The sequence below is a fragment of the Bactrocera tryoni genome, chromosome 1 (assembly GCF_016617805.1).
Source record: "Bactrocera tryoni isolate S06 chromosome 1, CSIRO_BtryS06_freeze2, whole genome shotgun sequence".
NCBI lineage: Eukaryota > Metazoa > Arthropoda > Insecta > Diptera > Tephritidae > Bactrocera > Bactrocera tryoni.
In genome coordinates, this window is record NC_052499.1 from 88,226,191 (window position 1) to 88,251,480 (window position 25,290).

General features: G+C 38.0%; 2 protein-coding genes across 4 annotated transcripts; both read right to left on the reverse strand.

The window, feature by feature from the left end:
* Positions 1–4,620: 4,620 nt before the first annotated feature.
* LOC120772995 (pheromone-binding protein-related protein 6-like) lies at positions 4,621–7,873 on the reverse strand. Of its 3 annotated transcripts, none has more exons than XM_040101910.1 (5): positions 7,768–7,873; positions 6,700–6,948; positions 6,517–6,592; positions 4,865–5,121; positions 4,621–4,804 (listed from the first exon to the last, which is right to left on the reverse strand). In XM_040101910.1, exons 2-5 carry the CDS (start codon positions 6,814–6,816, stop codon positions 4,787–4,789), a joined length of 468 nt encoding a protein of 155 aa, XP_039957844.1. In that variant the 5' UTR covers positions 6,817–6,948; positions 7,768–7,873; the 3' UTR covers positions 4,621–4,786. The 3 variants fall into 3 exon arrangements, with proteins under 3 accessions (XP_039957844.1, XP_039957853.1, XP_039957862.1); XM_040101919.1 differs by having other exon boundaries at positions 6,700–6,892; positions 7,768–7,872; XM_040101928.1 differs by having other exon boundaries at positions 6,700–6,888; positions 7,768–7,867.
* A 5,147-nt stretch (positions 7,874–13,020) lies between these two features.
* Positions 13,021–14,759, reverse strand: LOC120782660 (general odorant-binding protein 83a-like). The gene is made up of 4 exons (XM_040115035.1): positions 14,593–14,759; positions 14,459–14,534; positions 13,247–13,503; positions 13,021–13,189 (listed from the first exon to the last, which is right to left on the reverse strand). The coding sequence occupies exons 1-4, from the start codon at positions 14,686–14,688 to the stop codon at positions 13,172–13,174; spliced, it is 447 nt and encodes a 148-aa protein (XP_039970969.1). The 5' UTR covers positions 14,689–14,759; the 3' UTR covers positions 13,021–13,171.
* Between the last annotated feature and the right edge of the window lie 10,531 nt (positions 14,760–25,290).

The window sequence follows — 25,290 nt, forward strand, 5'->3', positions numbered from 1 at the left end:
TAAATTAAACCGAATTGACTGTTAGGCAGACTAGTGAAGATTCATCACTATTTGAAAATTTAATTATGTTATCGAAAAGAGGATAATAAGTGGTGGATTCAGAGGGGGAAATGGGGACATTTACAGTTACTTGGTGAACAAGTTTTCCAGTTATGTGAAAGAAGATGGGTTTAAAAGCACGATGCAGTTATCTAGTTTGCCACAAAATGTCGTTGATCGTTAAAGCTCTGGCAAAAAATAGTAACTGGAAAAATAAGGAAACAGCAGGAAAAGCAACGATACTCTTCGCAGTCGTGTATTGTATACCTTTCAATTTATAATTGGGATATTTTGCCTATGAGATATTAGATCCCTAACTCATTCATTCAGCGTGATTCTTGAGAAAGAATCGATCGATTTGGCAAAGGCATTCAATAATATAGATATAAAGTTCCGAAATCGAAGACAAAAAACTGACGACAAACAGGTTTCACCTTTGATCAGCTTGGCGTTGCTGCACACGCATCATGACGTTGAAGTCACTGCAGAAGAAGTTCTCGACAAATTGTCAAACATAAAATTTAACTGTATTAAGACAACTAAGTAGTAGTGTAGCCAATTCAATGTTTATTTCCCCTCTCCCACAAAAACTATTTCTGAATTCACTTACTTACTTTTTATACTCTTGCAACATCTGGCTACATAGTATTATAGTTTTGATCACATAACGGTTGATTGTGTCACATACAAATAATCGAGTTAGATATAGGGTTATATATACTATATATAAATGATCAGATGATGAGATGAATTGAGATCCGAGTGATCATCTCTCTGTACGTCCGTCCGTTCAAGCGAACACTTCAGTAAAAATTAGGATATTTCAATAAAACGTGGTACAGGAGAAAAGCATAATGACGAGATCGTAATTGGACGTAATCGGACCATTGTTACGTCCACAAAATTCCATTAAACGAAAACCTATAAAGTGCCATAACTAAGATCTATTTAAGGTATAGAACTGTAGGCCGATACAGGAGATCGTAGTAGTGAGGGGCACGAGTTGGATAAACATTTTGAAAAAGTGGTCGTGGCTTCGCCCTATAATAGGCTTAACGTAGATATATCCTAAGTAACGAAAGCTACAACAACCAAGTTCGCCTAAAGGAAATATTATTAAAACTCCTTCCGACAGAGGGAAAACGGAAGACAATCCCACCCACTTGCTATATATAATAACTCTACTGTTAAAAACTAGTAAATTCGAGATAAGTCAAAAGTCAAATACGCTACAGTCATTATGTTTACCTTTAAGATGACCATATAACATTTTTCTGACTTTCCTATCTTCCAGTGTGCAAATAAACGAAATCGGGCTACAACCACGCCTACTACACATAAAACACAATTTTGAAATTTATTTGTTTCCTGCACTTTCCACTATACAACATACTGCCTTTTAAAGAAAAAATACAGAAACTTCAAGTTTCATGAGGAATGTTTATAATCATTCGAAAAAACATCCTTTGGCATTTATTTCTGAAGATTTTATCTTTCAAATGTTGGCTGCGGCTGCGTCTCAGATGGTCCATCCATTGAGTCCAATTTTCGTTGACTCGTTCGAGCATTTCGACCGGTAACTGGCGAATGACACGAGTGATGCTTTGCTCCAAGATTATCCGTATAGGCATTAGACTTTACATATACCCACAGGATCTTGGCGACCAGTCGACCTGCCAAAAACCTGAAATTATCTGCTCACCGAAGTGCTGATTGATGCGATATGTGGAAAGTGGCGCCGTCTTGTTGAAAATAAATGTCGCCGAGACCAAAAGCTTCAATTCAAGATATCAATTATTTGGTTGTCATGGCTCGATACCGGTCGCCATTGACGGTTAGGAATGGGCCTCAACGCTGAACAACGAACGTCGGATCTTTTTAAGAGTGAAGCAATCTCGCTTGGGAAGGTCGAGCGGCTTCAGTTCTTGCACAAACTGTATTTTATACGCTTTCAATTTACGATCATACGGTAATCAGAGTTGCGGCTAATGGTGCCGAATTGGCTCTCCACAAAGTAGTGTCAAGCAATATTGAACAAAAATAATATGACATCTAACGAGACTCACGGGTGATCTTCCAAAAAAGGCTATTGAAAAAGTACCTCTACTTGGATTACCCAGTAAAACGAGATAAAACTTTACCTTTAGATGAGTTTTTACCGAAAGTATTGCTTAATGTGTGGGATATACCATATAATTGGACTTAACCTAACTCAAGGGGTTATTTATTCTGTTTTTTTAGCCAATCCTTAGCACAAATATTTTCACTTAACTGAATTTACCACCAAGTACATTAATGTTACTCATACGCAACGACGCTCTGACATTAATATATGTATGCACTTGTATATGTATATATGTATGTATATACTTTTATGAGCTTGTGTTATTGTAAGCTGCTAATGATTGAATTATTGAGTAATGTCAAATTTAAGCAAAAAAAAAGTTCATTTAATTGCTGAAGATTAAGCAGAACTCACAACCCGCGGTTATTTAAACATTAGCAAAAAAGCGAAAGCGAATTGAGGACAGCATGTAGAAGAAGTAAAGGTGAATAGTGCAAATGCAAGAGAAATGCTTGCTTGATTATTACTTTGCGTTGCGAGCAGCCATTTCGTGCAAGTGTATTTATGTACCGGAGTATAAATATCTAAAAATGTGTTACAACAAAAGCAAAAACAAAAAGTACAGCAAAAAGTTGTAGCTTCAATCTAAAACCGCAAAATGGAAAATGTTATTACAATTTATGCCAAAGCGTAAAGCTGGCTACTGCTTGTTGCTGCTTGCTAAATTGTTGCTAAATCATTTTGTATGTGTGTGTATGTATGTGTTGGCATATATATTTTTGCGAATGTTTTCAGTTTTCCACTGTTTTTGTCGCCGGCACTTTTACTCACATGCTGCTACCCCATTATGACGTGGTTGTTGTTGTAGCAATTTGTGGATGCATTAGCTGCTTTTTCGCTTGTCGCTTCTGGTTTCCTTTAATGTCGCCACCAACATTTTATTACCAGCGCTCATAACGTTTCTGAGGGGATTTCAGGTGTGAATAACCGTTACGCAAGGCAAACGGGCGAGTACACATACCGATAAAGTTTATTTAAGGGTGGTGCGTAAGGAATTTACACCAACTGCATGAACATATACGCATGTGAGTGAAACTCACTTAATTCAGAGAGTAAATATGTTAGACCTTTTTACGAAAATTTTATTTTTTTTATGTTTATGAAAAATTAAAAGACATAACACATTTTAAAGCAGTCATTTTTGAACGTCAAAGCAGATAATCTGGGTATTTCATTTAAACTAAATTTGGCCAGAAAACATGGCTGGCTTCAGTTTTTGCTTGCCACTCGCCTTGCCTTGCCTCTTTACGCACCCACGCCTTTGAAAATTCCCCAAAACGAATGCAACCCCGCATCTATTCACATATTGTTGGTATACTGACGGGCGCTCAGCGGGTAACAGCACTAAAAGGGAGCGGTCCCAAAACGCAGGGGTGACCAACACAGCTGGTGCGCTTAGTGGGGTTCTAATGGCCGCGCTGTCGCCGCCGACGTCAACAATCTTGCAAATATTTTTATTGTTATTGTTATTGCCGAGGCTGCCACTGCGACAGCGTCTAAATGCCAAATATTAAAATGCCAATACGAGGTAGCAGATAGCAGATGTACGAGAAAGAGCGAAATAATATTTTACCGAAAAAGGGAAATACATATTTACGTATACGAGTTGCACACACAGAGTAGCGAGCGCACAGCGAACGCAGTAAAATAAAATGTGGCAACATATTATTATCGCTTGTTGGCAACGCATAAATCATTTGCTTGTAAAACGCGCGCTGAAATGCGGTCGCAGGCGGCGGCGGCTTCAGCTGTGTGCAACGACAAGCGACTAAATCCTATGCACGACACCGACTCCAACAACGGCAACAACACCATACATGCGTTGGCAGCAACAATTTTTGCGCACAGCATGTGGCAGCAGCGAAATGGGGCGTCTGCTGAAATTTAGTTGGCCGCTGAGTTGCGGCATTAAAGCGACTGCCGAAGATTTGCTTTAGTTACAACTCGAATGTCGGCATACATATTTTCTCTGCAGCCGAAATTCGTGGCTAATACTGATTTTCCGGCATATTTCTCGCGCATATGTGCCGGCTTCACTAATCTATATGAAGTTTTGTTTTGAAATGTGCCACCCTTTATTTTTATTACTGTTAAACAAAAATATTATTTCGCGGCAATTCTGTGGTAGTTAAACTCGCGCCTGTTTCATGTGCACGAAACTTAAAATTTTCATTTCCTAAATCTGAAAAGTAAGTAAAATCTTCGGTTAAGTTACAATAGTCGTCAGGTTGGTCTCTTGTTTCACAAGTTTTGATCAAGCACAGAGCTCCACCCTACATCAACTCGAAAGGGTTTTTTTGAAAAAAGTTGCAACTGTTTCAAAAATCTAATTTCGGCACACTTTGTTGCAATATGCTCAGAACCCTATTTGGTATCACTTATGCCGCTTGTATTTTAATATACACAAGTTCTCTTTCTGCTTCCCATTTCTCCCTCCATGTTTTCAAAACTGTATGTGACTTTGGTATTTTCTGTAATGCTTTAATAAAACTGAAATTCCGCTAAAGTAAATCAAAACAACTACAAATTGTTACATAATGGCTTGCAACCGTTTTCCTGCAAATTTTCTCGTCAATACGCATTTGAAATCGAGGATCGAGCTGTCGGTAACACTGAAAAGCTCTATGGCAGGAAATAATGCTAAAAGAAAAAAAGGTTAATAATTAAACACGAACAAGTAATTGAAAGAGTCCAACATACCACTGGATCGGCCTTCTTCCAACATTGGTGGAACCACCATGCTTTGTGGCACAGCGTGTCGCCTTCTGGATGCTCGCACTCCTTTGCCATATTTATCAGTTGGTTGCGTACGGTACCAGGTACGGTGTTAAAGAGCGTCTCTAGATGAACATCACCGTTATCGTCCACCACATCGATTTCGTGGAACAAGCAATTCATGTAGCACTTGAGCGCCTCGTCTTCGTGAATTTGGCCATCACTAAATTCCTTAATTGCCTCTGGAAAGAGAAATGTGATGATGGTTATTGGGTTAACGTACCTGAGTTGTATTTGATTTCGACTGATTAATCAACTAAGAATTTCTTGAACGAAAATATTTTGTACGTTGACACGTTCAATTCGTACCAGGTTGTTCAATAAGTTCTGTCGTTTGATAAGAAAAACACAATTTTATGATTCAAAATACACTTTGTTATTCAGTATAATCTCCCTGAACATTAATACACTTGCTCCAAAGATCCTCCAACCTGTGGATCCCATCCTTGAAGTGAGAATCCGGAAGATCTGCAAATGCGCTTCAACAGCCGTTATGACCTTTTCATTTGATGAAAAACGCTTGTCATGCATAAATTTTTTGAGTTCTGGAAACAAATGGAAGTCGCTAGGGGCCAAATCTGGTAAATACGGTGGATACTCCAACAATTCGAACTTTAATGCATGGATTTTAGCCATTGTCAAAATGCTCTTGTGACACGGTGCATTGTCCTGATGAAAAAAGATTTTTTTCTGCTGCAAACCGGGTCTTTTTTCACGATTTGCAATAATATTCAGAATTAATTGTTTCACCAGTTTGCAAGTAATTCACAAACAAAATTCTTCTTGGCCGATTTGCGGACACGACCTCGGTTCGAAGCCGAACAACCAGGTTCACACTACTCTTTAGCCTCTTGTTTTGATTCAGGATCATGGTGATAGTGTTGAATCGACGCACAAAATCCACTTTATCCTTTTTATAAGCTCCAAATGTTGCTGAAAAAGTCGCATTCGAATGTGTTTTTGTTCCATTGTGCACACAGCTTTCTAAAACCCAAAATTTCACTTAAAATATGGCTCACACTGCCTAATAAGATGTGTAGAGCCTCTACTAAATTTCTCTCAGTCGATCGATCTTCCAAAACCATATCCTGTATTTTGGCTTTGATATCTGGCGTTAATGCGCTTTTTGGACGTCTTTCACGTGGATCATCTTCTGGGCTTGTATGACTACGTTTAAATTTAGCAACCCATCTTTCTACTGTTCTAATTGTGGATGAACAATCATTATAACCTTTTAACATTCGTTCGTGAATTTCTTTTGGCTACACCTTCCAAAAATAAGAATTTTATCACTGCACGATATTAAATTTTTTCCATTCTAAAAAAATACTGTGACACGGCGACACTAAATGGCTTTTAAACAAAAAATGAATTGACAGATTGAAATTTCCCATACGTTCATATGAAGAGTGTACTCACAAAACAAAAAAATGTGGGCTAGTGGTAACGCCCTCTCTTATCGAACGACAAAACTTATTGAACAACCTGGTATATCGAATGGTACTACAAGTATGTGCTATATTTGGATACACACTTAGAACCCTTATAATGTTGTTGCATTTGTTTATTTAACTCACCTTCTGTGACCCCAGTTTTTTCAACGCAAATATCGTGGAATATTTTGGCCATTTTCAGGACGGCTGGTGGCGGCCACTACAAAATACATAAATCGATAAAGCAAATGTGTCCATTCAGAAAAAGAAAAGCCTACAACTAGTAAAAATCTCACATAAACTTTTCAAATTTGCTATACTTCTTACTTTGTCGTCACGTCGCGGTTCCTGTGCCCGAACGTGCATCAGAGTCAGCGATGACGACAGGGCGACAATTAGGAATGCGTGAAACGCTTGGCCGCGCCGCATGCCAGTCAAAATCATTTTAGTTCCGTTTCCGTAGAGGTTTTCTCTGCAAGCTTCGAGAACGTTCCTCTATTCAAACTTCTGTCCGCGCTGGCTATTTGTAACGCACGTTGTGGATTGTCGCGTTGTTAGATTTCACGTTTCGTTATACTTTTTTTATATGACGGAAGGAATGAAAGAAAAAAAATTTCACAAATACGATTATTTTCTTTTTTAATCCAAACTCACTAAAATGTGAAATAAATAAAATGAAATAAAAACACTGTCAGCAATGCGCCAAAAAGCATGGCATTAGCGGTTCTTCGCAAGCACTCCCATTTGCTTGTTGGCAGTCCACGAGATTTTGGCATTTCTAAGAGCACTAGGTCACGACCTTTTTTGTTGTTTATGCTTTGTTTTCACAGTCAATTGAGAACATAGAAATGCTTGTTTTCTCAAAAAATAAAATAAAACCTGCCCTCCGTTGTTTATGTATTTACGTTCTCAGAACTTTTGCCGTTATGTCCCGCTTTGCTTCTTTATTATTTTGTTGTTTTACAACGGAAATGAAAATATTACAAAATGCACAAATGATCGCTGCCAAATTACGAACAACAATCACACATGCGCAACCGCCGAAACAGCCACACTCCTTTGTTGTTGTGCAGCTAAAACCAAATGTCGCCGAAAATTTAAATAGAAATCAATAACAACGGTAATTATTTTATTTCCTCTTTCAAAAAACGCAGGCAAAGGACAAAGGCTGCGTCAAATGTTTCGCATTTATGTTGTGCTAATTGAAGCAGCGCAAACAATAGCTGCGAAAGCAAAGCGCCCCAAAAACAACAACACACTGCGCATGTCAATCACATTCAAGCGAGAACAAAAACACCGAAATGGGCGAACTGTTTAAACACGGTAATAATTAAACAGAAATATTTTTTCAAAGTCCTGTCGCAAAAAATCTAAAATTACTCTAAAACAACAAACCGTTAAATAAATTTGGAATTGTTTCGACTTGCTAAGCGTTTCTTTCACCGCGCACAACCACAAACGGAATTGAGTTTTTTGTTCTGCGGTCGTCACTTTTATATAGGCCTCGCTTTCGGGCACGCTCGTGCATGTGTGTGCGAGTGTTTGCTTTGCATGTGCATTAAATTCAGCACATCTATATTTGCTTAGCTACGAAAATTGACTGTTTACACGGGAATCCATTTATTTGTGTGCCTTTTGTTTATTTGTTTCGCATATTTCTCCACAGCCGAATGCACTTTTTGCTTTGCACTTTACAGCTTTTGTTGTTGTAGCATTGCATGACGCGTTTTTAGCGTTTTGCTAGCAAAACATGCAATATGCAATTTATCTGGACCCAATATGGTTCTACACTCTTGATGGTTTAAAGAAAATGTTTATAAAGAATAGAGCATACATACATATATGCTCCACGATGAGAACGTTCTGAAGAAGCTCCACATACTCATGTCATTTCATGTGAGAACATTCTGAAGATTCGACGCAACCGACAAAACTCTCAGCGGTTGACCAGCTAGTCTGTCGGAGATCAAACCTCTTTAACTTTAAGCCATGTGGAAGTAATATATTTTTTTTAATAAGAATAATTTTTGTATTGCCCTGTAGTATCCAGGATGAATGAAGACCGTTACAACATATGTTCGAAGTCAAATCAGCAAGGTCACATCTAAAATAAAAATATGGTATAATAGCAAAACTTAATTTCGCTCAACAACAACTGGAATGACTCATTTGAAAAATATGGAACATTTTGTGGATGAATAAGAACATTTAAGCATTTAACCCAAATTGTGGAGACCATAAATGGTATACACATATTCAACATATAGTATTTTGTGACATGGTGTGCGACTGTACTTCATGTAGGTCCGATATATTGGATAAGAACCTGCTACAAGCCAGTTTATTTATCCGCAAAGAATGCGAGATACCAAAATTGCTTTCTCAGAAGACAGACTGTCCCTCGAAATGCTCCTGCAAGAGGATAACAACCAAACGCATACAACCAAGCTGACGAAAACTCATTCTCTGAATCATGCAAAAAAGTACCAAGAAATTGTAAATAAAAAGCAATATATTTAATTATTCATGAATGTTTATTTTTTCGCCTTCAAGAAAATCCCGTCCAGATGTAATACTCTTATGCAAACAATTTTTCCAGTCCTCGAAACATTTCCATAAGCACTTTTTGGGCGGACTTGTTTTACAAACAAGAAAAAATCACACATGGCCAAATCTGAAGAATACGGTGGTTGACCGATGGTATTCATCGCGTTTTTGGCTTTAAATTCGGTCACAATCGTGGCTCTCACAAAATTCAGCTTTATGAGAACGAATCGAGCAAGAACGCTATTCACACCCAAAATATCCACCAAAATCTTTCGAACGGATTCGCGAGAGATGTCGAGCTCTCTTCCCATCTCTCTAACACTTGCCTGACGATTTTCAAGCATCACATCCTTCAGTCATGTCTTCAACGATCATCATCTTTGAAGGTTTTGTACCACTCGAAGGATTGTGGTTTTTCATTAAAACAGAAGAGAAGCAATAATTCATTCTCCGAAAAGCAAATTTTTACCTAAATCGTTCGCGTCCACATCGCTTAAGGTGTTTTATCTGCATTATTATTACAACAAAATAGTAGTAAGAGAACAATATATCGGAGGTATACAAGTATACGTTTTCTGACCAGTTTTCAAATAAAATATTAATAAAGTGCCTCTGATCCAAGAAATAAAAAATGTAACTTAGTTTTACCGGACCTTGGCAATGACAAAGCAGAGTACCTTGATTTTAAAAACTTGAAAGGTCCTATAAAGAAAACAAATGATCTTTAGAAGTATCACTATAGAAAGCAGACATTACAAGACTTCACTGTTTTAAAATAAAATAATTATTTTAAATGAGCTGTTAGCTTTAGCTTGTGCATTTTAGGTTGCAACATTCTATTTAATAATTGAGCTATTAAAAAAAGAAACGCGAATGCTTGCCATCAAATGACTGACAGCGACACGCTAGTGGGAGGAGACCCTATTAATAACTGCATTCACATTATATTACGGCTTCGGCTGGAAACAATGTTTAGAGAAGCAATAAGAAGTGGAAGCACACAAAGTTACATACAGTCAGCTGATTCGTAGGCCACAGCGTGTGTATACACAGCAGTGGGCGGGAAATCGGCGAATCTAGCATGAATCAAACATGTGTTATTGTGTGGGCGTGCATTCAAATACGAGCCGAGCCGTGCCGGCAATTGAATTTTCAATACCACGCTTTTGCTGGCTTTTATGCACTTAGATCAAACAACTTGTATTGCGGTTTTAATTATTTAGTGGGAGTCAGTGACATGTGAACCAAAGCAAAGAGCAAAACACAGCAGCCGAAGGGAATGCAAGCGATTCGCCGAATATATTATTGTTGACTACTTCGCGCCAGTTTCAACATATCCAGATCCTTAATGAGCAACATATCGATAGCGATTAAATGACTGTGTGGCAGTAATGCTTCAGATTTGCTTATTTCGAATGCTGTTCATAAGCGCACAAGCACAAGTTGTAAACAAAAATTTCGGTAATATTTCCTATTCTATGCTAAATTAGTGTAAATTAAGTTGTACTCGTATTGCTGGAATCCGTGAAATATAACGTTCGTCAGCTTTTTTGTCGATAAAAAAGGCAAAAGGTTTGACATTATCTGGTTGTGCTGGTTGAACATTTTTCATTCAGTATAATCCCGACTGTGATCAATCGAGGCGCGTCACGTGATGAAATCGTAAGGCATTGATGATACTCATTTCGCACTCTCTGCCCGCTTTAATGAGCAAAAGTACCATTTTTGGCGACCGATAATCCATTTAAGATCTAAAAACTGGCCCAAAGCCTGTCGATTTCAACTCTCTCTTCCTTGCATAGAGCTTTATAAAAAGTAAAGTTAATTTTCGAGTCATTTAAAAGCTCCATATGACAGTACACACCGAAATTATAGGTATGTCATTCGAGTTGCTCGAAAAAGTGGTGGAAGGTGCAGCTAAAAGGATTCAAAAAGGATTTGCATAAATTGTAAGGACCGAATTAATTGAAAGTAACGCAAATATCAAAGGGGTTTTCTTAAAATAATTCAACGCTAGCATATTCACAGAAAAGTTGGTGCACCCTGTAAAATATATAAATTTACAAAACTATAAAATGTCTTCATTAGTTCCCAAACCACTAAAAATCTCTTAGTATTGTCTATGGGCGGAATATTCCAACCCAGTTTTTTGGTTCGGCGAGAATTCGCCTGCGTCTAGTGTATCAACGCATTAGAGAGATGCACCGACTATTAGCCATTTAAATAGTGTATTTATATGTAAGCGTTTGCTGCAATTATTAGATGCAGCTCGCTGTTGCGAATGTCACTTAATTATATGGCTTCCACCGTGGCTGCTGCAGCCGCTGCACCACTGCACCACTGCACCACCGCCAATTCCGCTGCCAATCGCTGACTGTGAATAATCACTGACACTGATGCTGCCCATCGATGCGTTAAATTAAACACTATTATGCACACATATGCTTCCACATACAGCGCACATGATAAATGCAGCCCTATGTGTAATTACATATCAAATTTCCGTAAACATTTTGCATTTGCGAATTGTAATTCCCCGTTTGCAATTTCCAACTCACTGACACCAGCTAAACGGCATCAGCACCTGGTAATGGCATTGTATGCACAGATAATGAATACATTGACGCCATTTTTCAATCACACAATTATCAAGCTACTTTAGCTGAAATATATACATATGTAGTGGTATAAGTGCATATGCAGTAGTAGCGCGGGTAATTTGTCTATGTATGTGTGAGAGAAGCAGAATGTTTGACAGTTGTAGAGGTTAGAGATACAGATGAAATTTGTCTTGATGCTCTTCTTTCTTTTATAAAATAAAATTTAACAAGTAAGAAAGTGCTAAGTTCAGGTGCAACCTAACAGTTTATATTCTTGCAACTTACAGGAATCAAAGCCGGGAAATACCTTAGGGTGTAAGCCGTAAACCAGAGGCTCGGAATCCAAGCAATAATATAATATAGATATATTATACATAACTCATACACTGACCGACATATTCAGCATAAGATTTGTTAGAAAAACGAAAATCATTTTGTGTAGTATATGGGAGTTGGGGCATTATTGACCCAATTTTGTCTACTTTTGCCAATTCTAAAAACTATTAAAATCTTACTTGTGTTTCATTAAGGTACCTGACGTACAATCACGAATCATATGGAGCAAAGGGAGCTGGGTCAAGTTTATCTATATTATATCAATCCAATTATATCTATTTTATGCACAAAGAAACACTATTATCAGTAATCTACGCTCCCTCATTTTCATTGAGATAACTCAAATATTGACCGAGCAATCCAGCATAAAGTCATCTGTAAGTTCAAAAATCTTTGTATATGTCAAGTTTTTGCCCATTTTTTTTTTTTAGGCACAAAGAAACACTGTTATGAATAAAACACGTTCTCTCATTTTCATTTCATGCGAAAATATATACTATATATACGTATATGAGGCCGTATATGAGGCCTGTATATAGTACACATTCGGTACCTAAGGGCCAAGTTTTATTCCGTTATGATAATTGCTTTTTTATTTGCGCACTGGAAAGTGAAAAAATCAAATGGAATTTAAAATAGTGCTATATGGGTCCGAATTTGCCTATTTTCGCACTGGGATATGAGAAGAATGCCACGACGTAAATTTTGTCGAAATCGATTAGTCGGGTCCCGGGATATGGAATTTCACCAAAAAGTGGGCTGTGTCACGTCCATCGGTTCCCTTAACGGTGTCTTATACCATCTCGGAGATAAAATGAAATGCCTCTGGCGTATTTCTGTTCTATTATTGATTTATAGCGATTTTAGTAGCTTTTTGCAGTTTAATATCTTAATTTAGTTCTCAGTTATGGCACTTTATAGATTTTCGGTTAATGGCGTTTTGTGGGCATGGCAGTGGTCAGAATCTACGAACTCGTGATTCAGCGAGATATCTTAATTTTTACTCAAGTTACAGCTTGCACGGACGAACTAACGGACGGACAGACAGACAGTCACGCGGATTTCTATTCGTCTCTTCATCTTACATCTATCTCGTTTAGTTTTGGATGATACATGCAACCGTTGCAAGAGCATAAAAATATAATTTCAGTAATGTAAAATAATATTAGTTTTTGGAATGTTCGTCAACGCTATATTTCAAAATCAATAAAAACCAAAAAACTACCATAAAAAGTCTGTTGCTTATGAATAATATCTAATATCTGGAACGAGTGTCTTTAAACAGAGCAGGGTTTCATACCAAGAGTGACGCATATTTAGATCAAGAAATAATGCTGGAAGTTAATTTAAATTTATGATTTGAATTAGCGTAATTAAAATAATTGAATTACCTTTGGATCCGATTCCTTCCAGCAGCGATGCAACCAAAACGCGCGTTCGCACTTATTGTCGCCCTTAGGATACAAACACCTCTTGCCCATGTGCAAAGCTATTTCGTGCATCGAATCCGGTAATTTGTCCAGTATCTTCTCCAAATGCACTTCACCGTCCTCATGCAAGACATCCGTTTCTTCAAACACACAGTACATGTAACACTTCAACAGCTCGTCCTCGTGTACATCCCCATCGCTGAACTCCTTAATGGCCTCTGAGAAAAAACAAAACGCATAAAATTAATGAAATGATTATACCTCTACAGTAGTTATATGTAGGTTGCCTTTTATATTTCGGGATGCGGCAAACCTAGTGTTAAAATCTGGGAACTGACAACTTTATCGTAAAGTTTGACATACTCAGAACGTTTTAAGATATTAGCGCTATTTGTGTTATTCACAGTAACTTAAAATATTCATCTCAGCCAAAAATAGAATTAAACCACGAACATTTTCGGGCGATTATATTTTACAACTTTCTACGTGGATTAAACCAGCAAAAGTGCATCGATAAACTTAATTCAATGGTCATAAAGCTCCATCAAGGGACAGTTTTTATCGATGATATGGTGAATGCAATCGAGGTCGTAGCTCACTCCAAGTAGGATATCGTGGGAATCGCACACGCACGAAGCACTTCCAAGCAAGTGGTTGCCTGTTTTTTTTTTTTGAACAACTGGACATATCTCAACGATATCACTAGAACAATGCAGAATAGCGAATTCTGAGTGATACACAATCATCTGTTTGTTAGTTGCCTTTCAATAAATCAGGAAAACCAACCGTCGAAGACGGATCGCTCTTTACCACGATTAACGTCGTCGACTGAAACAACTGCATTTTTGAGTACTGAAAACATCAATTTGATGAGTCATCTACCGTATAGTTCTGACTTGAGACCGAATGACTTCCTTTTATTCCGGTACGTAAAAAATTAATTAATACGTCAGCGTTTTCCGACACCTGAAGAGGGGATTGTTGCATTCAAAACTTATGTTTTAGAGATACCTCAATCAAATGCTTCGAAATCTGGTTCAAACGCATGCAAGAGTATATAGATCTTAATGGAAAATATTTTTTTAAAACAATAAAACGATTTCAGAAGATTACAATTTTTTTTGTCCTTTAATTTCGAAATATTAAAGGCAACCTACATACACCCTTCCTTACCTTCTGTCACTCCCGTCTTGGCAACGCAGGAATCGTGAACAGGCCGTAGTTCCTTCAGCAGCTCCGGAGGTGGATACTACAACAACATAATTTATATGTATGTGACACTCGGGTGAAAAAAGTTTTCCACTTACGGTTTCATCACGTCTTAGCTCCTTTTGTGCCCAAGTAAGGTTCAACAGAAAACCGATCCACAGCAATGTGCCCAGGAGAGTCTTTCGGAGGTGCATTTTCTGCCTACTTAAGCTCTACGCAATAATAATAATGTTCACTCACAACAAGAGCAATATCTAAGATGTCTCGAAAACTGCTTCTTGCTTCGTTTATATATAATTCGTGGAATACATTGAGCATATAACTTTTAATGTCTTTGAGTTGTCCAAACTGTCGAAATGTCATAGGAAGCCTGTATTACGTTTGATTGACGTCTCAGGCGACAATGAATATGACGTATTAATTACACCCACACCATACAGACTAATTAAATGTACCAGTTGGTGCATTTCCTATATTTACTCTTTTTACGATTGTTTATTATTTTTCCATGAACGAAATTACCCTAAAATTTGAGTAATATGTACCTTATGGCATTTAAACGCTTGGAAATAGATTTAGTCAGATCATTTCATTAGATAATTATACTTTATTAAACACACCAAATTCAAGATTCCAATACTACACTTTAGCAATAAAAATTTTCCATTAAGTATGCCATTCTCTTGATGCCCTTTTTTTAAATCACGAAAGCTTACTTCTACTGAAAGTGTTTTCATCTGAGTGCCTTTTATTAATTAAACAATAATAATAGGGTGTACAAAAGCAAACACTAGGCGGTTGTTATAAATACCACGGTCCAAACGCGAGTTTCGTGTGAAAAGGTAAGCAACTTACAAAAGGCAATTATAACTGCAAACCTCTCCTTCCGACTCACAACAGCGTCAATATGTAATTAGCACGGCAAGTGCCAATTTGTCAATCGGGAATTTCGCGTGGTCTTGGAGCCCTAAGTACAGGGGCGGAACAGTACTACGAGTATGCCGTGACTCTTAAAACTAAAACAACTGCACGACTACATATGTATTTACATATACGTCTGTTTGTATGTACATATATGCAAAGCATTTTTGGGGCATTGGCAACAAAACAAGGAGAGCTATTTGAACATTAACTTGCTTTTTAATATCCGATGTGTTCGTCCGTGATTTGCACATTTCGTTGCGATAACTGCAACGATGTACTGATATATACATACATACATAAGAGTTGAAATTATGTGTCTTCATTAAGGTGCTTCCAAAAAAATTTTTGAAATTTTTTTTTCAATTCTTACCCCCTCAATCAATCAAGTTTCAACAAAGTCAACTTTCTGAATATGTGATGGGTAAACAAAAATGAATTGGTGAAATTTTAGTTTGAATGAAAAAACGAAAATTCTTATGTTAAATGAATGGGAACCTAAAAAAAATAGTGACTCCTTAGAGTTAAGCTACAACGCCTGGTTAGTCAAGTTTATTGCTGAAACAGAATAATATACAATTTCCATATATAAATGTTTAACACATTTATACTCTTGCAACATGTACTACAGAGTATAATATGTAATTGTAAGTATCACCTAAAACTAAGCGAGATAGGTATAGAGTTATATACATATGTATATATAAAAGATCAGGATGACGAGAAAACTTAAACTCCGCTCACAAAACACCATTAATCGCCTTTAATTTGGTTAATGGGAAAATTTTGAAAAGTTTATATCCTAAACCACTAAAGCTACAACAACCAAATTTAAACAGCTCAAATATTATAAAAACTCCTACCGACAGTGTAAAGATTTTTTCATGCGACGAAGTTTCGAAAAAGAGCTCGCATTCGTCACAGCAAGTATGTAGAATATGCGAAGAAAACTATGGAGTATAGGTATAGGTCTACATCACAGTTCTTCAACGTTTCCACTGCAGAAGTCGGTAACTTGTTGTCTGTTCACTTTTGCTACTGCTCCTAATGGCACTGCCAGTGATCAAGTTCACCTTTGAACTTCAAACGTCGCATGACGTTGTCATTCTTAGTTTTTCTTCGTCAACTTTCAGTTCTGCCGCCATTTTTTTAGTGTCTGAGTATAAATAATATGATCGAAAATGTTCTTCATCTTTTTCAGATCGATAGATTTTTTCGAAAGAATCCCACTCGGTGAATGAGTTAGAAACAGAATATCCCATAGGCAAAAAATCCCAATTTTTTATTTAAATTTGCACACTGCTGCGATAAGTTTCGTTTCCTTTCCCATTGTTTCCTTATTTTTCAGTTACAAATTTTTCTCAGAGCTTTCATAATCAACGACAATTTCGCGACAAATAGGTTAACTGCAACATGCCATTGAACCCATCTTGTTTTCACATAACTGAATAAGTTGTTCGCCAAGTATTTTTCCCAATCCCCATTCTCCCATTTGAACCTGCCACTGTATATACATACATACATAAAAGGTGCGTTCCAAAGTTAACAGGACTTAAAAAACAAAACAGAACAAATGGTTCTTTTGATTTTTCTAAATCAATTTATTTTATTCCAAATTGTCTCCTTCTGCTTCAATACAGCTTTTTGCACGGTCCAAAAGCATGTCGAACGAGTGTTTTATCTCGGTCCAAGCCTTTTAAATGACCTCTACGTCTGCATAACGAGCTCCTTTCATGGGCAAATGCATTTTTCTGAAAAGGAAGAAGTCTCACGGTGTCATATCAGGTGAATACGGGGAGTAGTTAATGGTTAAAATCTGATTTTTGGTCAAATAATCGTCCTTCGAATGTTGAATTCGGAGCAATTTTTGATCGTTAGTCAATTTGTGCGGAACAAACCGTTCACACACCTTTCGTAAGCCCAAATGTTCGGTTAAAATGCGTTAAATCGATGTTTTAAGGATGTTCAATTCCATTTCCATGAATTTCAATGATGATTTCGGCTGATTTTCGATGAATTCACTCACAGTTCGATGGAATTTCCGGTGATCACGGATTTTGATTGGCCCACATGTTGATCGTCATTTATGTCCTCACGACCACTTTGGAAACGTTGAAGCAACTCGTGCACTCTGCTACGGGATAGGTAATCATCGCCATAAACTTGTTTCATTAATTGAAACGTTTCGGTAAAAGTTTTACCAATTTTAAAACAAAATTTAATGCTGGCTCTTTGTTCGAAGCTCATTTTCGCACCAATAACACAAACATGCTGACACTTAAAACGCAATAACTACACTTCCAATCAATGAATTGTCATCAAATTCTCACTGGACAATCGATAAAGATAGCACTAGTCGACATATAGATGGCGCCACCAAGGGTCGCTAGATTCAAAAAGTCCTGTTTACTTTGGAAAGCACCTTTTATGTATATATAATCAACAAAGGCTTCTTCAAACTTAATTTTTAACAGACCGGAGGTTAATTTTGCAGAAAAGGATTCCCGCATTATCATTCACACGTAACAATTAAACAACCAATAATTTCATATAATTTTGTTTTATCTTCTTAAAATTCCCAATTTTTTTCATTATAAATGTAAGTATATTCTACACTCAATGGGTACTTGAGGTTGAATTTTTGAGCTGACTTCGAAACGTCAATGGCAATGAACGAGTTTATGAACAAAACATAATGTTCTGTGTCGCATCCGAAGTACTTCAGGCATTGCGCCATATTATGAAACGTACATATTTACCCGGTAGTCGATGTTTGAACTTTTCGTTGATGAAGAAATTATTTATAATTAAACTATTTGTTTTTATCTTTTTTTATCTTTACATTTTGCATTAAAAATGTGGAAGACTGTGGAAAGAACTGGCGGCAAACATTACTAATATTTTATTCACATTTCGGAGGTATTGGAATGCTAAGAGTCGAATGACCAGCAACGCTTCCATAAATTAAGATAAATTCTGGGGCATTAATTTATCAAATGTAAATTAGCTTCTACTTAATGCTTAAACAGTGCTTTATTTGGGCACAAGGAATTAATTTCAAATATATGAGAAGCCATTGTGAATAAGAGATAACTTAACGTAGTCCGAGGCAGAAATGAATATTGCGCACAAAATAGCATTATTCATAAGCCTTTTATCTGCTGGTGTACTACGGTAATTTCAATTTTTTGTTGCTAAGTAACGATATGCCGTTAACATAAAACTTTTGCTGGTTATGGAATTTTAAGTGGAACTTTAATTAATTTTGCTTTAGCAACTTTTGAAAGCCTATTCAAAAATAAAAAAAAACGCACCGCAACCCTGTCCCAGTACCCAGTACCTGGCGGGCTTCCTCCGCCCACGCACTAATTACCTACCCACAGACAGAGGAAATACTCACAAGCAACGCAAAGCCAGTGAAAAATAAACATTTTCATTCGCCATCATGAATATTTTAACTTCAGCAGCAGAAAGAGCAGAGAAAATGCGTAAGAAAGCAACGCAGAGAGGATGACTTATATTGAATCAAGCCACAAAAAGTACCGTAATTGAATTTGAATAAATTATATACTTAACCACACGAGGCCGACGGACGACTTATTTCTTTTCGGCTAGCCGACATTCATAAAGACAGCCTCGGGCCTCCCAAGCATTTAAATAGTTATGTGAAAAGCCCGAATGCTATTGAATAAATGTTATTACTTATCAGTGTGTCAGTACATGGTCAGCTTGTATGGGTGTGTAGCGCTAAAGTTGAGCCATTGAGGCTTCTATGAATATCGCTTTGGCTCCGATTTGTGTGCCACGTTCCATCCGAACTTAATATGTAAATCATTTAAATTTGGAATATCTTCAAAAACACAGTGCAAGCTGAAATTGTACCGAGGAAAGCAGTTGTATTCATGTGGATAAAGGTAAGCTTAGCCCAAGGCCAAAAGGCCAAATGTTAGAATATTTGATCTTAATACAACGTTTTCATCTTCATATTTGTCTCCTCACAATTATTAAAGACGCAAGATGAAACATTTTGATGAGATTAGATAGATATGTCAACTAGCCATTGTTAAATTTCTTGTATCTATTATTGAATCTTCAAGATCGTCCCGGCTCTCATTAGTTTATATTATTTTCTAAACCTTTAATAGGAATACTAAAGCTTCAAAAAATATAAAAGTACTTTTTCAAAATTGGAAGTTAATTGTATATGAGAAAAATTTTATATTACACATATGTATATCATGTGACCGCATACAATTCCGAATTTCACTGTAGATCCAGCATGGCCTTTATGAACTGTGTATCCCGAACGGCTCATTGGAAGGACGCAAGTGTTTCGAAGGCTTGGTCAACATGGCATGTAATGAAATTTTCCAACAATTCAACACTAGTCATTCAAATTTGTCGTGTCCGCCTCCTGCATCCTAGGCGTTGACAACACAACTTTGGTGGCAAAGCATTTGATTGTTGTTGCTGTTTACTTGCTAGCAGCTATTTATGAGCGATGACCAAGTCATGAATTGTTTGTTTGAGTCGCATTGCAGGACGGGCAGACATCTGTGTATGTGTGCGAGTGGTTTTGTAGCTGTGGCGCTCATGAATTAAGCAGGCAACTGTGCGACTAAAACTCATCAGTCACTGGACTACTAAACTGTCGATGTTTTTGAAGTGTTGGCCTGGCAGGCTACCAGCATTATTATCATTACTGATGTAGACTCATCTTTTCCCATCGAATCAACATAACCGCCGACCGCTGCAACCCCTGTCGTCTGTTGTGGAATGTGAATTGTTCATACGGCATGCGTCGACACGAAAAATTACACATGTAAATTGCAAATATTGCAAGGGAGAATGGCTGCACACGCACCTAAATGAGCGATGTCCGGTTTGTCGGCGACCGAGCGATACTGTTATGCCGGCCTTTGCTCGCAGCTGATTTTGGCTGGCTTCTTGCAGCTTCAGTTTACACTCGACGCAATTACCGCTGCCGTTGTTGTCGTCGCCCGTGGTATAACGTTCGGTTTGGTCCAACACAGGCGAAGCTTCTGAAACTGTTAATGTGACCACAAAACATACCATTGGCTTCTGTCAAGCAAGTGCAGACGTTGGCGTACCTGTGCATCGGAGACTCAGTACGTGCGCTTTTTGACAGAAGTCGTCAAAAATTCGGGCTCAACAGCAAACCGAACGTTGGACAGCAAAGCCTTCCTCGATACCGCTCATATATCACAGACTTTTTGATGGACTAACGTTGACTGCATTTGCTCATTTGAATGCCAAATGGAATTTTTCCATGTTGGACTCATTGCAAAATGGGAATAGCGAAATTTGGCTGCGCAATGGAATGTGCAATTGTTGCAACACTGCTCCCATTCGTATAAATTATGCGTGTACATACATATTTGCCACATTTGCACTGCTAACAGTTATAAAACGGCAGCACATACTTCGTGGTTAAGAGTTATGTCAGGGTTAAGGGCATTGTAAGACTCGATATTGCTTTTTAAATTAATAAAATTACATTACTGTGATCAACTTACCATGCGTCGTGTTGCCATTTGCGAGCCATTATTTTGTTTCTATAGCGATCGTACTACGTTAATGAACCGACCGTTGAGTCAAAATTCTTAAAACATTTAATGAAGTCCTCATGGCAACATGGAAAGAGTAGAATCCTGGCCAGGTTAAAATACTATCAAAGAATATATCGCTAAAATGCAAAATAACGTAAAATCACTTTTCAAAAGTTTAAAGGCGAAGGAATGACGAATAATAGAATCACTCATATTGAAACAAAACTTGAGTTTCGGTTATAAATTGGTTATATCTGACAACTGGAGGTTGTATTTTCGTATTTTGTCAATAGATGTCGTTGCAGTCGTATATCTCCAGTGCTAACAATGACATTGTGTCATACATATAGCGTTGGAAAAGTGAGATTTTAAGCTTCATTTAACCAAAAAACAATTAAAAAAAAAGTTACAGCTGTTCAAAAATGAGAGAAAATAATGAAGAAATTCGCGATATTTTGAAAATTTTGTACAAAAAAGGGAAAAATGCCACGCAAGCCACCAATGAAATTAGCTTACGGAGACGATGCTGTATCAGTTCGTGTAGCGAACCATTTCTGAAGCGAATGGTAACAGGAGACGAAAAGTGGATCAAATACGACAATAATGTGCGAAAAAGATCATGGTCCAAGCGTGGTGAAGCTCAACAAATGGTCGCAAAGCCAGGATTATGCTAGGTGTTTGGTGGGATTAGAGAATAATGTCTTTAGCGGAAAAATGGCAAAAAATGGTTGACCAAAATGGTACATATTTGGTTTATTAAAGTTCATTATAAATATTTATAAAATAAGTTGAAGTTTAAATAGAAATACGAAAAGACTTTTTCGACTAACCAATATACTACTGTTATCAAAATAAAAGGTGAATTTTGTCCATTTCATCGTCTTCAAAGTAATTCCCTCCTGCTGCAATACACTTATGACAACGAATTTTCTAGGCACATGGAGAAATCCTCGGTCATGATGGCCATCAGAGCCTTCTTCGCTTCAGCTTTAATATCCTCAATTGAATCAAAGCGGTATCTTCGGAGTGGTAATGCGAATTTGCTAAATAACCAGAAGTTACACGAAGGTAAATCAGGCGAACGATCACGAATAATCAATTCAGTATAAGATGATGCATTATCGCAGTTCTTTGCTCAATAAATTCAGACATAATAATAATCGAAGAATTCACTATTAGAACCTCACAAAACGACGCTTGTCTCAAATACTAAAAAATATTTTGACATGAAATTTAGCTACCAACTTACAGAAAAAATTCTAAAAACACGCAAAGTATAAATTAAAAATTCACCTTTCAATATGCTCACAGCGGTAATCCTATCTTGTACTCTGTACCGATAATTGCACTTTTTTCGTAGATGCCTTGTTAATCGGTACCCAAACTCCGGTAGTAAAACGTACTCGCCCTAATTTGCAAAGGATCCTCTGTCAATATCAACAATTGCCGGCCATTCATTTCAAGTGCCTTTCAATATTTTCGCGTACTTTTAAACACCCTTTTGAGCCATCAATTTCGGCGATATTAAAAATCGCTTTCACTTCTCAATACACAAATTCAAATAAAGAATGCAGCATGCATAACTCCATACTCTCCCCTCCGCTTGTTCATGTATGTTGTTGTTGTTATACATATGGTATGTATATAAGCCTGTGTATAGGTTCCCAAATATATGCAAATTTACACCCGAAGGGGTGACTGGCGCCCAGTGAATGGCGTTCGGCCGAATCCAATTACTTTCACCACAGAATATTCGGTGAGAGAAGAAAGGATTCATTCAGTTTAGCATAAAAATTCGACAGCCTATTTACATAACTGGCCAAGCCCTTTTGATGTACTTTTTGTTTTCTTAGCGAAAACACCAGAACACAAACAATGCAAATACATTGGCAAACAAGCGAAATCAAAACCCACAAAAGTAATAAAAGAGCCCTGGACTCTCGAAGCCTCGTAAAACGGGGAAGTATTGTAAAAATGCAAGTGAACAAGTAATAAAAATGAAAAAATAAAAAATGGCGATAAAAAAGAAAACAAAGCGGTTACTGAATAAGTGTGGCAAACGCCTACTTATCTCGTCATTGTCATTTTCGCAGCACCAAAGTGACTAAATTAAAATGAAGCCAGGCAAGACGCAGGGGAAGTGGGAGTGGAAGCGCCGCCCAAAAGGGGTCGACAATGCCTACGAGCAGCTTCATTTACATTTACAAAAAACAAAAAATTGTGTAACATGAAAAATTACAACAACAAACAGTGGTATGAAGAAAGGAAATGTAAAATGTAAAAAAATTATTGCGCAAAAGACGGTTAAACTGACAACGGCAACAAAAGCACAAAGTGAAATTTCCGGTTCCGCTCAATAGAAAAAATGTTAATCACTGTCAAGTCCATCCGCCTGCCGGCAGTCAGTGCCCGAACACACACTCCCACGCAAACTTATCTGCCACGCACAAAATAGCCGCCAACAGGCCATCGGAATGCCGCCGCCGCCGACGCCGCGGACGCGACCACGACCGCCGCTGCTCATGCATATCAATGACAAGCGCAAATGCGCACAAAAACGCGATACGGTACAATATCCTGTAATATCCCATCTTTGTTTTGTTTTTAAACCATTTTTTGCCCGCCAAGCCGAAGCGCGTTGAGCTTTAACGCCCATTTTCAGCGTCAGTTTCACACAAGTGTGTGGTTTTTGCTCGCTTTTCAGCGCCGTATTGCGGCGTTTTCATGCCGTTTTGCGTTTATGAGGCGGTTGACGGGTGGTGCACAGTGTAATGCAAACCGAATGCAAAATTTCGTTCAGCCATGAAGCAATCTTGGGCACACACACACAGCAACATGCGTACGTTTGGCATTAGTTTTTGTTTGTATGTGTGAACGTGTGTGATGTGGGCCGAACGCCTAGGCTTGCTGGCCACCAAAGCACTCACGCACGCAGGCAAGCGTAATCGATTTTAATAAATTATGCAAAATTAAATGGAATCCAGGGATCACAAGGACATGTCAAGTGTTGTCAAAATGTAAACCGAGTGCGTTTCCAGAGACGACAAACGCCTCGCCACCTTCTGCCACAAAGGGTGTCACAAAAAATAACCAAGTGGAAAAACGTGCCGGCCGTAAGAGGGTGTCATTCTTAGGTTTGATTGATTGAGCGGCCCGTTCGCACTGCTGCAAGACACTTCACTCACAGCATCAAATCTGGAACTGGAACTGGGGAGGAGGCGAACGCTTAGTAGGGCTCATTACCAGGCGCGCAGTTTTTGTAATTATACGCGAGTCTTTGTGCGTGCGCAAGCATCAAATACTAGCCATTTTTCATGAGTTCATTCAATAAAATGCCGAACTCAATATATAAATTATTTTACATGCAGTCACCTTATGACCTCCGATAAGTTCATTTAATCTGCTACTTAGCATTATGAATTTTATTAATTAATTATTATTACTACGATGCCAAGTGACGTTTGATTTAAGTGCGTGTATGTGGGCAGGGTTGCCATACGTCTGAATCCATTTCTCCATTTCTTTCATGAATATATAGGTAAACGTGATCCTAGGCCACCGAATAAAATCGTTCCATAACTTAGGATGAGATTAATATGGCTTAACCCTTATGTGGGGTAATGCTCGAAAATTCTACGAAAAAATGCGGCGTCTTACAGAAAGTTTCAAAACCGGAGCATACTCTTTTAGAACCCCCAAAGGTGATCTAGTCACCGATGCCCAAAGCATACTTAAATTATGGAGGGAACACTTCTCCAGCCTGCTGAATTGCAGTGAACGCACAACGCCAGGAGAAGGCGAACCCGATTCCCCAATCGATGACGATGGAACAGACGTTCCATTGCCCGACCATGAAGAAGTTCGAATAGCAATTACCCGCCTGAAGAATAACAAAGCGGCGGGGGCCAATGAATTACGGACCGAGCTTTTCAAACACGGCGGCGAAGAACTGATAAGGAGCATGCATCAGCTTCTTTGTAAAATATGGTCGGACGAAAGCATGCCCAACGATTGGAATTTAATTGTGCTCTGCCCAATCCATAAAAAAGGAGACCCCACAATCTGCGCCAACTGCCGTGGGATAAGCCTCCTCAACATCGCATATAAGGTTCTATCGAGCGTATTGTGTGAAAGATTAAAGCCCACCGTCAACAAACTGATTGGACCGTATCAGTGTGGCTTCAGACCTGGCAAATCAACAGCCGACCAGTTATTCACCATGCACCAAATCTTGGAAAAGACCCGTAAAAGGAGAATCGACACACACCACCTCTTCGTCGATTTCGAAGCTGCTTTCGACAGCAC